Source organism: Melanotaenia boesemani, chromosome 2 (assembly GCF_017639745.1).
Source record: "Melanotaenia boesemani isolate fMelBoe1 chromosome 2, fMelBoe1.pri, whole genome shotgun sequence".
Taxonomy (NCBI): domain Eukaryota; kingdom Metazoa; phylum Chordata; class Actinopteri; order Atheriniformes; family Melanotaeniidae; genus Melanotaenia; species Melanotaenia boesemani.
In genome coordinates, this window is record NC_055683.1 from 28,124,931 (window position 1) to 28,140,332 (window position 15,402).

Genomic DNA, 15,402 nt, shown 5'->3' on the forward strand with positions numbered 1-15,402 from the left:
GAGTCAGAACCAGACATGGAGAAGCTGCATTCAGCTTCTATGCTCCACATGTCTGGAACAAACTCCCTGAAAGCCTCAGATCAGCTGAAACACTCAGTTTATTTAAATCCAAGTTAAAGATCCACCTGTTCTCTGTTGCATTTCAATAGTTTTTATTGAGAAGTCCAGATCTACATTTGGTTCTTTTAGGCTGAAATCATGTTTTAATATTGTCTTTCCTCACACTGGAACTTTATTGCTTGCATTTTATCTATTTTATTTTAGCATCTTAACTCTGTTTTTATTTTATTAATTGCATTTTTTTTAATCTTGGTTTTTTTTATGCACTTGTATTACTTTCTGCACCCTGCTGTAATGTTTTATGTAAAGTACTTTGAATTGTCTTGTACATGAAATGTCCTATATAAATAATTTTGCCTTGCCTATAAAACAAAAGAAATATGAATACAACTATAAAGCACTTCTAATTTATGTTTTGAATGTATGTTGTTGTATATATTGCTGGGCATTTTTGCAGATATTACTATTTTTCTGAAAATCATGCATATTGTAGGATTTCTAAATATTTTTTTAAAGGAGTTTTTTAAATTAACTGAGTTCACGTTTTTGTTTCAAAATGGGACTTTAAAAATATTGTCATGTGGAATTTTAAACCTGTTATCCTGTTAAACCTGGTTTATCACATACTTGAATTTTAAATTGATTTGTATTTCCAATTAAGTTTTCATGTCTTTACTTAAGTACATTTTTAAAATGTAATTTCTTTTTACTGTTAAGTGTCTATATTTTCTCAAAATTAATAATAAAAATCTTATACTTTAATTATCTTTAATTGATTTTAAGTCTGGTCCTTACTGTGACATATGTCTGCTACCCACACATTTTTGTGTTGCTTATCCATAAATGCATGATATTAAACTTTGGTGTAGACTGTCCTACAATGTATAATACAGCACAAATATAATTAGTATTATTAAAGGGAAGAAATAATTGACCATAAAGAATCTTCTGACATTTTTTGCAAAGTCATGGTTAGGTTCCTGCTGCATCACAGGACCTACACAGAGACAGACATCCATGCACACTGAACCTCACTCCTAGGGTCAACTTAGAATCACCAGTTAAACAAACATACATGGTTTTGGACTGTGGGAAAAGATAACGTACCCTTGCACATGGCAAACACGCTAATTCCATACAGAAAAGCACCAGCCAAGGTTCAAACCAGAAGACTTCATGCTGTAAAGTTACAGTGTTGGTCATCACATCACTGTGAAGGTGATAATGATAATGTTCAGTACATGCCAGTAAAGCCTCATTATTATTAGCCTTATTATTCAAGACTGGGTTCTTTTGAATTACTCTGATTGTTGATTTTATTTTCTGACATGGATACTTGTCTCACCTTAATGAGCCATAAATGTCTTTTTGGTTTGTGAGAATGAAAGTGATTGCAAATTTAATAAACAAAAATGTAAGAAATTACTTTGAATATGCCTATTTAACCATTTAACCTTCAATGGACCAATACTACAAATCTGAAAAATGACAACTGAGATCTCTTTTGGTCTAAAGTGTCAACATAAGTGATTAATCACTGGAAGTTAACTATCCAGCAAGGAAGATGGACAACGCAGGTCTGCTTGATCAAGATACTTACTTGAACTAAATCTGTTGCTACCTTGATGCTGAAATAGAGTGAATTAAAAATCTGTTTTTAAAATTCATGTAGTTTTAAAAACGAAAACATTATTTTGTGTGATCATCATTTGATTGTGATGTTATACATGGTGTTTGGAAATAAGATGGTTAAATTTAGGCTAGGCTAACTGGTGCCAGGTGGTAAGATCTTTTGTGTTTGGTGTGACATATTTACTAATAAATGTCTGAAGCATATGTTTTACATGAGTGATCACAAGAAAGGAATTAACTTGCAGCTGCATCTTCTTTCAGTTGCAACATTTGTCATGAGGCCATTTCCTCTGTTTGCATGCATGAGCATTTTGTTCACAGCTGTATGTGCTAGATTGTACCAGTGTGTAGCACAGGCAGGAAGTGTGTGCAACACCTATTTCATTAGTTTTTGAGGGTTGTGTGTCTCTTATCTGAACACATCCTCTTTAGAATAAAAGAGGATATGCACTTTAATTCCTGCTAACAAAATGCTATGTATGATATAAAGAATAAAAAGCATTGACTGTCAGTGAAAGTAGTTGAACTAATTTCGTTATGTTATCAACATGCGTCAACATGACTTTAGTATGAGCAGGAAAATAAACGTGCAAACAATTGTAGTTTTAGCAAAAATATTTATATTTATAATTAGATGTGCTTAGAACCAGCTTCATCCAATCAGAAGTCAAATAATTTAGATCTGTTCTAACAAGAGTGACCAAAACTGTCATGTGCAGCAGCAGAGGTGAACACCCAAATGCAGGCAGGAGGCAGAAAGGTGCTGGTAACGAGGCTTAAATCCAGAAACTCAGGAACAGAAAACCACACATTACAGGGATGAACCAAAAGGACCTGACAAGTAGGGATGTTATGCTCGAGCGGTCTGCTCGATCACGTGTCGAGCATGTGACACGGAAGTGTTGTGAGCATTGTCTCTGAGCATTGATTCACCATGCCAAAAGTCACGTGATAGACCAAACGAGGCCTCGTTACGTCATCAGCGCGTATCGAGCAGCAAGCGGGATCTTTGAAGGGACCGGGCTTGTCAATCTCTCAGATTCCAAACACTGAGGAGATCGCGGGTTTTTGAGAGGAGATTCTGTAGCGATTGTGCGACATTGCATTTTGAAAACAAATTTAGGAAAAGCATCACATCAGCTTATATTGAATCACATTTAGCTTTTAGAGATTTGGGGAAACAATAGTCTGCGCAAGACGCCGTTGCCATGGTAACTGCTTAAGGAGCTCGGAGTATGAGAGAAGGACGGAGCAGGTGGTGCCTTCAACATCACAGGTAAGCTTAATTCCCCATTCTTTATATAGATGTTTTTAAATAGACTTTAAAGTTAATCATAAACTTCAACCAGAAGCATCAGAGGAAACGTCTCAGTCTACAGCTGCAGAAGAAAACCACCATCTGCAGGACCTTAGACACCAAGCTGGTTTCTGATCACCATAAGCAGACAATTTAATGATTTTAAACTTACAATTACAATTACAATTACAATTTTGTTCTTGTGTTTCTTTCAGGTACAACCTCTCCAAAGCTGGGGAGGTAGTGTAGCAGAAGAGGAGCAGACTGAAGCCTAAGATTATTGAGAAAATACGTTTTTAAATAAAAATTTGACACATCACAATGTTGCCAAAGTTTTTTTTCTCATAATACATTTCAAGATTCAAAGTGTTTATTGTCATTTGCACAGTAAGGAAACAAGTTTCCCTGAACAATGAAAATCTTACTTTGCCGTCCAACCTGAAAGCCATAAAACTTTTAAAAATAAAAATAAACTATTTGAAAACAAAAAACAAAACTAGAAGATAAAAAAAAAAAAAAAACCTGAGGAAATAATCTATGTACATAAATGTGCAGTGTGCTATAAACTGTTGTGCCACATTTAACAACGATCAGCTATGCAAAAGAAAACAACTCATGAGGTAGATGATAACACACATTTGCAATATCTATTATAAATAATAAGACACATAAAACAGTAAACAATTTTATTACAACTGTATAAAATAACACAGTCACTATACCCGTTGCATGAACACTCCTTCCCTCATGCCTTACCACTTAGTAGACTACTATCATTACAGATTGGTTTACTTAAGTTACACCACAATTCGGTTACCTAAACAAATGTTACCTAATACCCCTCCTTCTTATTTATATGAACAACAGAAAATAAATATTCACTCGGATGGTAAATTACGTATCGTTTATTGAACACGTATTCCAAGTTGAGATAGGGATGACAGATGTGAGGTGTCAACGCCGTCCTTATGATACATCAGACACCCACAGCCAGCAGATGGAGCTCTTTGGTTTGGTCAAATGATTCAGAACACTAAGCCATTTTCAAGCATTTGGTTCAAAGTTGGCTCGATGATTCATGAGGCCTCGGTTTCACCATCCCTACTGACAAGGAGTTACTGTAAACCCAGGACTTAAATACACTGACTGAAAAATTAAACACAGGTGATGTGCATGAGCAATCAGTGAAGGTGCACTAACGAACAGAAACCAAAGAAACACAAAACTAAGCCCTGAACATCGAAAGCCAATAACAAAAACTAGAAACATGACCAAAACTAAACACATGAAGTCAGAACAGAAACCATAAACCATGACGAAAACCATCTTAAGATTTATTCCTGTGCTCCTTAAAAGTACCTCCTCTGTCAACAGTGGGGAATTTTCAAGTAGGATGCAGCGTGAGCTGGCAGCAGGTAAAAGTGGCGGCCTGAGCATGCTGATTCCCAGGTATGCAAAATGGCTCATGGATCATGGAGTGTTACTGATAGGCAAGAACCTCAGCTGGTGTGTGAAGCTGAACCAATTAGGTTTAGGTGGCTATAGATAAATGTGAACACAATATGGATTCTGACAAAACACCTGTAGAAAGGCTGAACTGTTTCATACTCTGGAATTGCCTAAGAGGAGAGGAATCAAGCAGGTGTGGGAATACTCACAAGGCCCTGGCTAAGTGCATTTGCGTAACTATATATATATATATATATATATATATATATATATATATACGTCCTTGGGCAAGACACTTAACCCCACATTGTGCCTATTGGGTTATGAGTTTGTGTGTATAGTGCTGCCTGGAAACACATTATATAAGTACAAGTCCATTTACCATTTACTGTTTGAACCACTAAGCTTCAAACAGCTAAGTTCAAAACTAACAATAAAGCCAGAAATCTGGGAGTAGTCCTGGAATCAGACCTGAATTTTTGCAGTTACATTAATACAGTTGTGAAGTCAGTCTTTTTTCATTTAAAGAACTTATCAAGGATTAAAGGACTGATGTCTAAGCAAGATTTTAAAAAACTTGTCCACGCATTTATCTTTAGTAGCCTGGACTACTGTAATGCTGTCCTTACAGGTCTCCCTAAAAAGTGCATCAGACAGCTGTAGTTAGGACAGAACGCTGCTGGTCGAGCTATCACTAAGACCAGTGAAAGTGGATCATAGAACTGCAGTCCTTAGATCTTTACACTGGCTTTCTGTCTGTCGATGAATTAACTTAAAACCCTGCTACTTTACAAAGCACTGAATGGTTTAGGGCTAAAATACAGTCAGGATCTTCTGGTTTGTTATTAACCAAACAGATCCCTTAGGTCATCAGGGTCAAATACACTTTCTGTTCCCAGAGTCAGAACTAAACATGGAGAGGCAGCGTTCAGCTTTGATACTCCTCACAAGTGGAAAAAACTCCCAGAAAACTGCAGGTCTGCTGAAATGTTCATCAGTGTCAAATCAAGGTTAAAAACGTTTCTATTTGCCTCCTTTTATCAAAACAACTGTTAACTATTATTTCTTGCATTTTATCTATTTTATATTAGCTTTTTGTGTTTTATTTAATTCCTTTAATTTCTTTTTAAAGTTTGTTTTTAAGGTATTTTTATTGCACCCTGCTGTAATGCTTTTAACGTTTTATATAAAGCACCTTGTAGGAGCCGTATGTCAGGTTATTTATTTTCCCATATAATGTATGTGCGCACAGCGTGGTGACATCACCGGTGATTGTGGGTGGCACTGTGGGTGTGTTATCTTAATGTCTACGAATGGTGAAACCGAGGCCTCATGAATCATCGAGCCAACTTTGACTTAAATGCATGAAAATGGCTTGCTGTTCTGAATCATCTGACCAAATCAAAGTGCTCCATCTGCTGGCTGTGGGCATTTGATGCATCAGAAGGACAGCGTTGACGCCTCACATCTGTCATTCCTATCTCAACATGGAATATGTGTTCAATAAACGATACCTAATCTACCATCTGAGTGAATATTTATTTTCTGCTGTTCATATAAATAACAAGGAGGGGTACTAGGTAACATTTGTTTAGGTAACAGAATTGTGGTGTAACTTAAGTAAACAATCTGTAATGATAGTAGTCTACTAACAGTGAGAAGGCATGAGGGAAGGGGTGTTTTATGTGTCTTATTATTTATAATAGATATTGCAAATGCGTGTTATCGTCTACCTCATGAGTTCTTTTCTTTTGCATAGCTGATTGTTGTTGAATGTGGCACAACAGTTTATTATGAGGGGCCGTTTGAGACATTATTCAGAATTACCCACTTACAGACACATGTGAAATTGTATATTGTATATATTATACTGAAATCATTCACACATTATAGTAAAACCTCTTATACACTATACTGATATTTCCTCTCACATAATATACTGAAATGCTCTCACATACTATACTGAAATGCTCTCACATAATATACTCAAATGCTCTCACATACTATACTGAAATCTCCTCTTATATACTATACTGAAATACTTTATTTCACCTTCGCTTGCGATGAAAGCTCTTGCACCAGCAAAAAAAGCCGTTTTCCCTGCACCATAGGCCGTTGCTTTTCAAATAGGAAGAGTTTTTAGCCGCCTTCCAAATAGCGTCCCTACAGATGCGTGAGGGTAAACTGTAGAATGATTTCCCTGGGTCTCCTGTCATCTCTCGAATCTTGTTGCGTTCTCCCAAGACGATGAACCGAGTCAACCACATCAGCAAGTTTTTCTTTGATATCTGGAGCAACTTCTTGACAGATTTTAATTACTTCTTTTCGGATATTTTAATGGACAGACTCAGGGACTCCTGCCAACTTTAAATTCCATCTCCTTGTGTAGGACTCCAACTCATCCTATCACCTTTGTAGGGTTTTAATGGGTGCCTCTACATTATCAACTCGCTCCTCAAGTTTGGTCATTTTTGCAGAGATTTCCTTTAGGTCAGCAAAAGCATGATCGACTTTCTCATTCAGATCAGTAATTTTGCTCTCAATCACATCGTATCTGTTGTTGATAAGCTTTGTTAAGCTAGTTAACTGTGAGCGAATATCACTCAACAATGGAGGGTTAGTTGGATCATGTGGTTTTTTTCTTTGGCGCAGGCGAATTACTTGGTGTTGTCTGCAGAGGGGGGAAATCATCCTCGGTACTGACGAACTCTTCGATGGCCCCGGCATTCAATCAATAGGCGAATCTTTGTTTACATCTTTTTGCGCATGCGCGTGTGGTTGGGTGGCAAGAAGACCTGTTGAGATGGCGGAACCTGCTAGCATAAACAAGAAAGTAAGCGGGCGAAATCCAAATTATATAAGTACGCTAAGCTCCGAAGACCAGAGGAGGTTTAGAGAGAAACTAAAAATTTGTGTTGCAGACAAAATCGAACAAATACAAAGCCCATATGAAGTCTGGGATGACGAAAAATACTGGTCTGACTCACCTGCATCTTGGCCACAGATGTGCTGGGGAGATATTTATTCTTATTTAGTTGAAAGCCCTGGACCCTTCACCCACGAGAGGTTAAAAGCTTTTAAAAGCCTCGAAGCTTATAACTATTTTGTTTCAAGAAAGGTTGGGCCAATCTTTTCGGTGAAACAAAAATCAGTGGTCGTGCTCAAAGCGGAGGTCAGACCCGGCCAAGCAGAGTCACAGCGTGATTCGCATCTTCCGTGGGTGATCGCCCAAGAAAACGGTGAAATAATCACATGTCACTGCGACTGCAAAGCCGGGTAAGGCTTTATTTATCAGTGCCTTTGAATTTTTCATTTTAAATCTAATGACTGTTTTTCAATTTTATTGGTCCTGTTAACTATAATTTAAATGGCGTTTGGTCTATCGTGAAAAACGATAATAACATCTTACAAAATTTTTCTTTCAAATCCAGTCTAGGAGAAACATGCAGTCATGTAGCAGCTTTAATGTTTAAAGTAGAAACAGCGGTCAGGATAGGACTCACAACAGCTGCGTGTACCAGTGAGGCTTGCAGGTATCAAAGCACGTATCATAGCACGTAACCATTTCCTTCTTTTTTCGGGGTCTTTTTCGGTGGGAATGCGGAAAAACTTTTTGTTGGGCCCCCAACGAGCCGTACAGCCAATCACACAACACGAGTGAACCATGTAGTAGATCGCCCTCAAACTCCAAACGCAAAGAAATCCAGCTAACAGATGCAGCTTCTTGCCACCCAATACCGTGGTGCAATGCGGCAAAAGGTAAACACTGACGTCACAAAAGATTCGCCTATAATCTTGGCCTCCAGAAGCCAGCGCACATGTCGGACTGGTTTTAGCTAGGTCGGCAGAGTGGGAAGAATGCTCTCTTTTTTTTCCCCATTACAAGAGTCGTAATGTTCACCAAAGTGTCAATATCACATTAAAATTGCAGAAAGAGAAGATTAACTTATGTTACGGATACTTTAGCACAGTTCTCAGCAGAAGTTGGTGAGCCGCAATAATTGTTAATAGAAATTTAATTGTTAATAGAAAATTTATTTGTTAATAATAACTTATCTGCCAACGGAGATTATTTTGTCCTGTTGACAGGACCATTTGAGGTTAAGCATGGAAGAGCTGTGGTCAAGAGGTATGAGCTTATATTTACATGTCTGGTGATGCGAGCCATACACCTTGAAGTTTTGTCATCCTTGGACACAGACACCTTCATCAATGGTCTCTGAAGATTTTATTGCACAACATGGTCAAGTCTTGGAAATCCATTCAGACTATTGGTACTAACTTTGTGGGCGCTGAACTGGAATTGAGGGAAGCTATTGAGAAGCTGAACTACACTCTCATAAATGACACGTTGGTACAAAAAAAATGTGAAATGGGTTTTCAACCCTCCAGCAGCTTTACATCATGGAGGTGTTTGGGAGAGGTTGATTCGATCAGTCCGTAAGGTCCTGAACTCTGTTCTAAAAACTCAGCCCTTGGATGAAGAAGGTTTGGCTACAGTATTGTGTGAGACGGAAGCAATTGTTAATAGCCGTCCAATAACAAAATCATCTACAGATCCTTAAGATTTGGAGGCGTTAACCCCTAACCATCTTCTTCTACTCAAGTCCCAGCCATCATTGCTACCAGGAGTGTTTGAGAAGGATAATGTCTACGCTCGTCGTCGCTGGAAACAAGTTCAGTACATGTCCGATCTGTTTTGGAAGCGATGGGTGCAGGAATATCTTCCTGGTCTTCAGGAGCGCCAAAAGTGAAACAGCACTAGAAGAAACTTTGTTGCAGGAAACCTCATTATTCTTGTGGAGGATATGGCCCCTCACAATTCTTGGGTTACAGGAAGAATCGTGGATACTGTTATGGACAAAAATGGACTCGTGCATAGCGTGCAGATTAAAACCAAAGCCAACTACTTGGACAGACCAATTACCAAGATTTGCCTTCAGCTGGAAGCAGGAGGGCAATGAAGATCCTTGGATACAAACTTTAAACTTTACCTTGTTTGGATGTTTATTTACAGGAACTAATAGACTCTGTTGGACTAGTTTGACACAATCTAATTTGAAGGACTATTGGTGGTGGTTTTTATTATTGGTTTGTGTATGTCTCCTACAAGGTAATGGCAGTGGTGAAATTATTTTGGTGAAATAATTTAGGGCCGGAATGTAGGAGCTATATGTCAGGTTATTTATTTTACCATATAATGTATGTGCGCACAGCGTGGTGACATCACTGGTGATTGTGGGTGGCACTGTGGGTGTGTTATCTTCATTAATGGGTATGCTCACCTGTGTCTGGTTTGGGGCCTGAATCATGGAGGCAGGGTGAGCTTGGGGAGAAATTTTCTATTAACCGTCATCGTTATTATCATTGTCACTGTCATTGTATATACCATTAACATAATCTAAATGAACTGTTTTATGTATCCTTGCATATCTGGAACATCAGAACACAAAGTGGCTGTTTCATGAGATTGTGACATGGATGTGAAGCAATAAAGCATTGTGACGTGAACTGGTTTAGCGTGACGCGTTTTGGATATAAATCCTCAAGTATTAGCCTGCCACGGCGTTTGGTTAGATTTGAAGTTGGTGTGCCGCAATACACCTTGAATTGTCTTGTACATGAAATGTGCTGCACAAATAAACTTGCCTTGCTTCTTAATTAATAATGTAATAAAACATTGGCAGGTTCACCACAGGCAGAAAATTCTCACCTTAAATGTTAGAGCCCTTAAACAATCACACTAGATATTCATTCATTTGACAGAGAGCTTAAAAGCCCACTAAAACTGAGGAGGAATCCAACCCGAGGAAGTCTTCTCCAACCCAGAAATTAAGTTCACAACATATTTAAAGCATCAGGGTTACATGATTTCTTTAAATATTTGACTAATAAATTGAGTTCACGCTACAGTCAAAAATTCGGTAAACTGGACATGATGAAATTAATTATAACATGGTTAATTGGCATTAAGGCAACTCAAAAATATGTTTAGTGGTTACAGTTGTTTATAAGAACATTGTACTATGAATAAATAAATTGGTTAAACAAGCAATTCTTCATTGGAAAAACAAAGAAAATTGTGTTGCTTTTACACATTATCATTACATGCAACTGATGTACACATTAAAATTAATTAAAGTCCAAAAAGTCAATGGATTTCTTTCTTTCTTTCTTTCTTTCTTTCTTTCTTTCTTTCTTTCTTTCTTTCTTTCTTTCTTTCAGTGAATGCTTCCAGTGTGATCATTGCAACCACACATTAAAATCGTTTGGAAAACCAGTCCACCAATAACCACATCCCCCTCTTCAGAAGACACTGCAAAAAGAATTTGAGGTGATTACTCTGCAAAGGAAAGTGCTCATAAATGCACTTTAAGGGCATTCATAAAACTGCCCTCCCCATTTAACTCAAACCCTCCTACACACACCTCTCACCCCAGGCAAGTTAAAATCCTGCAGACTTATTAAAAATATACAAGCGATCTATTTAAAAATACCCTCCCTCCCAAGAGGTGCCACACTTGACAGGAAGCTGACACACCGTGCCTGCTTCTCCTCTCAGCTTTATCACCTCCTGATTAACTGCACACACTGGTGCTCAGTCTCTCTCCCCCTGCCACCCACATTACAATAAGAAGCATGTAAAAATCTACAGGACAGTGGCTCAAGAAATTCAGTTTGTGATCCCCGCACAAGAGCAGAATATTTAAGGGCATGAAATAACTGTGTGAGATGAGCAAAGTTAACATTATTTTAGTACATTACAAGCTAACAGTTACACCGCTGTGGCTCTAAGCTCATTGCTAACCTCTCCAGTGGCCTCAAGACTTGTGTGGACTGAAACATGGCATACACTCAAATCCAGAATATGTTGTAGGCTACACACAAAATTATCCAGATGAATCTGTGCGCAGCACACAAAGCACACACAAGCAGAGGTCTGACATCAAGATGATTGTGAAGCGGAGGATGGCTACCCCATCAAAGTTTGTCCCGAACAGGCGAATGGAGTTGTGGGTGACAGCTCTCTCAGGGTAAATTACTTATGCATTTATAACTCACAACAAATATGCTCATACCGTAGCATGCTCTCAGCCCGTGTTGCACCATTTACAACGTCTTTTAATACTGCTAAAGCAACCATTTAGATTTTTTGTACCACTTTGTGCGTACTTTATAGCCACTCGCGTGGATGTGTTAATTGCTCATTAGTGTTAATTGCTCATATGCAATGTGCGCATCACTCAGTCTGTTTTCACATTTATTTATTACAACAGTTTCCCAGCATCAGCTCGAAGTGTCGCATGAACCGCTGTAGAAACGTGCGTACGCCAGACAAGTTGGCGGTGATAAAGAATGTACACCACGTTTTTGTGCGTATACGCTCCTTTTGTACTTGAGGCCCCGGATGTGTTTTAAGGTGGATAAGCGTGATTCCACCCCCCCATGCTGTTACATGTTTTCAGAATTTCTCCAAATAAATATTATGCACCTCCTAAGGCCTCTGTTGGTTTCAAATGTTTTTTTTAGATTTATCTCCTTTATTTACTGTAAAAGAAGGAAACAATTATGCTCAAAAAGGAAATGGCAGATTACTTCACGTTCTTTCCTGTTTAGATTAAACATGGTCATCTCCAAAACAATTTGATCTCGGAGCTTGTTGTTTTCTTTTCAAAAGCAAAAGGGCATTAAAAAGATTAAAATACATGTTTAAATATGTGTAATACTTTATTTACATTTAGTGCAGTTTATAAATCTTGCTTGCAGTTTGAGTTGATGTTGAGGTATGCTCACTGTACAAACTCTTGTAACATTTTTTAATCATATATTGTATTTATATCAGTTTTCTTGATGATGTTGCGTACACGCTAGTGAAACCTTAAGACAACAATTCATGACAGAGCACTTTCAATTTTCACTCATGGCAGCTGTTTTTATTTTATAAATGGATTCTTGTCTCAGCTGAATGAGCATGAAATATATATTTTTGCTTGAGAAAATTACAACTTTAACTACACATATTTGACAAAGAAATTGCTTTGAATATGACCTTTTACCCATTTAGCTTGCAGGGGATCAATACTGCAGAACTGAAAAATGATTATGAAAGAGATCCACTTTGCACCAGCAGGGTTGATCAATAAATGGAAGGAAAATATCCAGCAAGGAAGGAGGATGAAAAATACGGGCTCATGAGGCAGAGATAATATAGCTTTCTTCTGAGTGAGAGTAGCGGAAAAGAGAAACCGTCAGAGAGGCTGAAAAATAAAGGGAGGGGAAATGTAGCAAATGTGACATAACTGACTTTGGAGAAAACAGCAGCTCTGCTGATAAAAGGCATCCTTGTCTTCTGTTGTTCGTTCTGCCCTATCCCAAGGTAAGTTATTCATAATTCAAAACATTTTACTGGTGATTCACTTCAAGAATCACACACTTGGTACATCCACTGTTAGTTAAATTTTTGTCTGAAGAGGTTGATGGGAAATCTAGGATTGCTGCTGTGTGATAATGTAAAAACATGGATCAATGAAAATACATAAACGTTTCATAACTATCAGTCATTATGTTTTTGCATTGCGGACAACACTGTAAAGAAAATTCCTAATGGAAATTCAACCACTCTGCTAGTTTGAGTTTGATTATTATCAAATATTAAGTAACAATATAAAAATGTTAGTTGTGGCAAAAATTCCTCCATGAAATTATGATTGAATTTGGTTTTCTAGTGTTAAGACAAACAGTTCAACCTAAGCAGAGGGTAAAAAAAAATAAATCAACAAAATAAATTTAAAATGCACTGCAGAACTTTTGCTGATTGTCTTTGTGACGCATCCTTTATAAGCAAGTAATTCAGAATCCATCTTGCATCCTACCTGTACTGTACTACAAGCTCTCTCCAGCTGGTCATAAACAGTCTGACTCTTGTCTTATCTCCTGCACACTTTTCCTCTCTTCCTCTGATGAGAAATATGTGAAAATAATAGATATTATTTTCCTATATATATTTTTATATATTTGATAAGTTTAATAAGCCTGTTCAGAGTATCTCGCCCTGATTAAAATGCTGATGGATTTAAACATTAACACTGTGTGTGCCTTTGTGTGAAGTTTAAATCCCAAACATTACTAGTAGACCACTTAATTAGCATTCAACCTGCCCACATCATTGATTTTATTAGTGGACAGTTTTGCTCAGACTTCTCATTTTCTTTGATTTACTTTAAAAAAAACAACTTTTAGAGGCCATTACAGGCTGACATAAAAAAAGAATGGCAAAAATCCATTATTTAATATTTATCTAATGCACATATTCAAACTTGTAATCCTCTGTAGGTCACACTGAAGATGAGGACAGCTTCTTTACCTGTGACTTCATTTCCTACTTCCTCAGCATCACTCACCCACAACTCCTCTGACCTCCAAGGGCATACCAATGATACGTCACCTTCCATCGCACATAATGGTTTAGGGATGTCCTGCTTTACTATGATATTGGGAACAGTGTCCAACCTCACTGCTCTGGGCATCCTGTTTAATTCCCGTGCCAGATTTCGCCGCCAATCCAAAGCACCATTCCTACAGCTGACAGTGTCTTTACTTTTGGCTGACCTTGGCGGTCATCTGATCCTAGGTGCCTTTGCACTGTATCTGCACATGTACAACATAAATAAGACCACAGAAGGATTCTGCTATATCTTTGGAGCATCTATGGTGTTTTTTGGCTTATGTCCTTTGCTGCTGGGTTGTGCTATGGCAGTAGAACGCTGTGTAGCAATAACCCAACCTTTTTTCCATGTCTCCACGATTACAGCAGCTCATGTAAAGGGAGTTGTGCTAATTTTGTTCTCTCTTGCACTTTTGCTGGCATATTTGCCTTTTCTTAACGTGGGGACTTATACCATCCAATATCCAAACACATGGTGTTTTTTGCCTATTCACAATCCAGAGTCTGCGGCGGACACAAATGTCGTCTTGGCCTTCTCATGTCTGGGCCTCACTGCACTCATTCTTTCTTTGCTCTGCAACATCCTGAGTGGTCTGACCCTGCTCCATGCCAGAATAAGGTCCAGCAAGGGTTATACAAAACCTACAGCTGGCTCTGCTCGTCGTGCATCGTCTGTATCATCTTCCTCTTTGTTTTTTTCACTGGATGTGGAGATGATGATGCAACTAGCAGCAATTACCGTGGTGTCCTGTGTCTGCTGGGCACCCTTTCTTGTGTGTATAACTCATTTAATTTAACAAATTGGTTTGAACAACTTTTTTGTGGTCAGAGAATAAAATATTACATATAAATACTAAATTGTAAAGTATGGTCAACCTTGTTTGTAATTATTGTGTATTTCTCTTACATTATAGATCCACTCTCTTGTGATCCAGTTTAATGCAAGTTCCGGGGATTCAGATGATCTGCAAGGCAAATTCACGCTTCTGACCTTACGCATGGCCTCCTGGAATCAGATTTTAGACCCCTGGGTTTACATCCTACTCAGAAGAACAGTGCTGTTAAGAGTTTGCTGTGGTTTTTCTACTCTGAGACCTACAGTGATAGCAGACAGCTCCTCTGCAGAAACTCGCAGACAGGTTTTAAGTGTTCAATGACATTGTTTCCTAAGACCTGTTCCTTATGGACAAAATTAGTTTTTGTTTGCTTGTTTGATTCTTTTCATATGTGTGTGGTGTAAAATTTAAGAATGCCCCTTTTTTTCTATTTCGGATTATTAAGTCCATGTTTAGCGTAGCAAAAAGCTTCAGAGCGTGATGTCAATGAATGATACTAAAACTGCATTTCTCTACGTTTAGTTAGTAGTCTGTGCCGGTGTTCCGACGATTTGTTCTACATTCAGAAGCAGCCACCAACAAATCGGGTGGTTGGACAGCTGGGCCGTGATCATTTTGTCCAATCAGGATTGATACAATCTTGACAAGCTTTCGGATCAACAAATAGCTGAGCTGCTGAAGAA

General features: G+C 38.1%; 1 protein-coding gene across 1 annotated transcript; it reads left to right on the forward strand.

Moving 5' to 3' along the window:
• Positions 1-13,851: 13,851 nt before the first annotated feature.
• Positions 13,852-15,040, forward strand: ptger1c (prostaglandin E receptor 1c (subtype EP1)). Its single transcript, XM_041967035.1, has 2 exons — positions 13,852-14,656; positions 14,798-15,040. Exons 1-2 carry the CDS (start codon positions 13,910-13,912, stop codon positions 15,038-15,040), a joined length of 990 nt encoding a protein of 329 aa, XP_041822969.1. The 5' UTR covers positions 13,852-13,909.
• The last annotated feature ends 362 nt before the right edge of the window (positions 15,041-15,402 follow it).

What these genes read in the sequence shown, in the direction of transcription:
- ptger1c (XM_041967035.1), top strand. Translation starts at nt 13,910, where the DNA reads ATGTCCTGCTTTACTATGATATTGGGAACAGTGTCCAACCTCACTGCT. An exon ending in TCTGCTGGGCACCCTTTCTT is followed by an intron (nt 14,657 to 14,797) that starts GTGTGTATAACT and finishes CTTACATTATAG; the next exon opens with ATCCACTCTCTTGTGATCCA.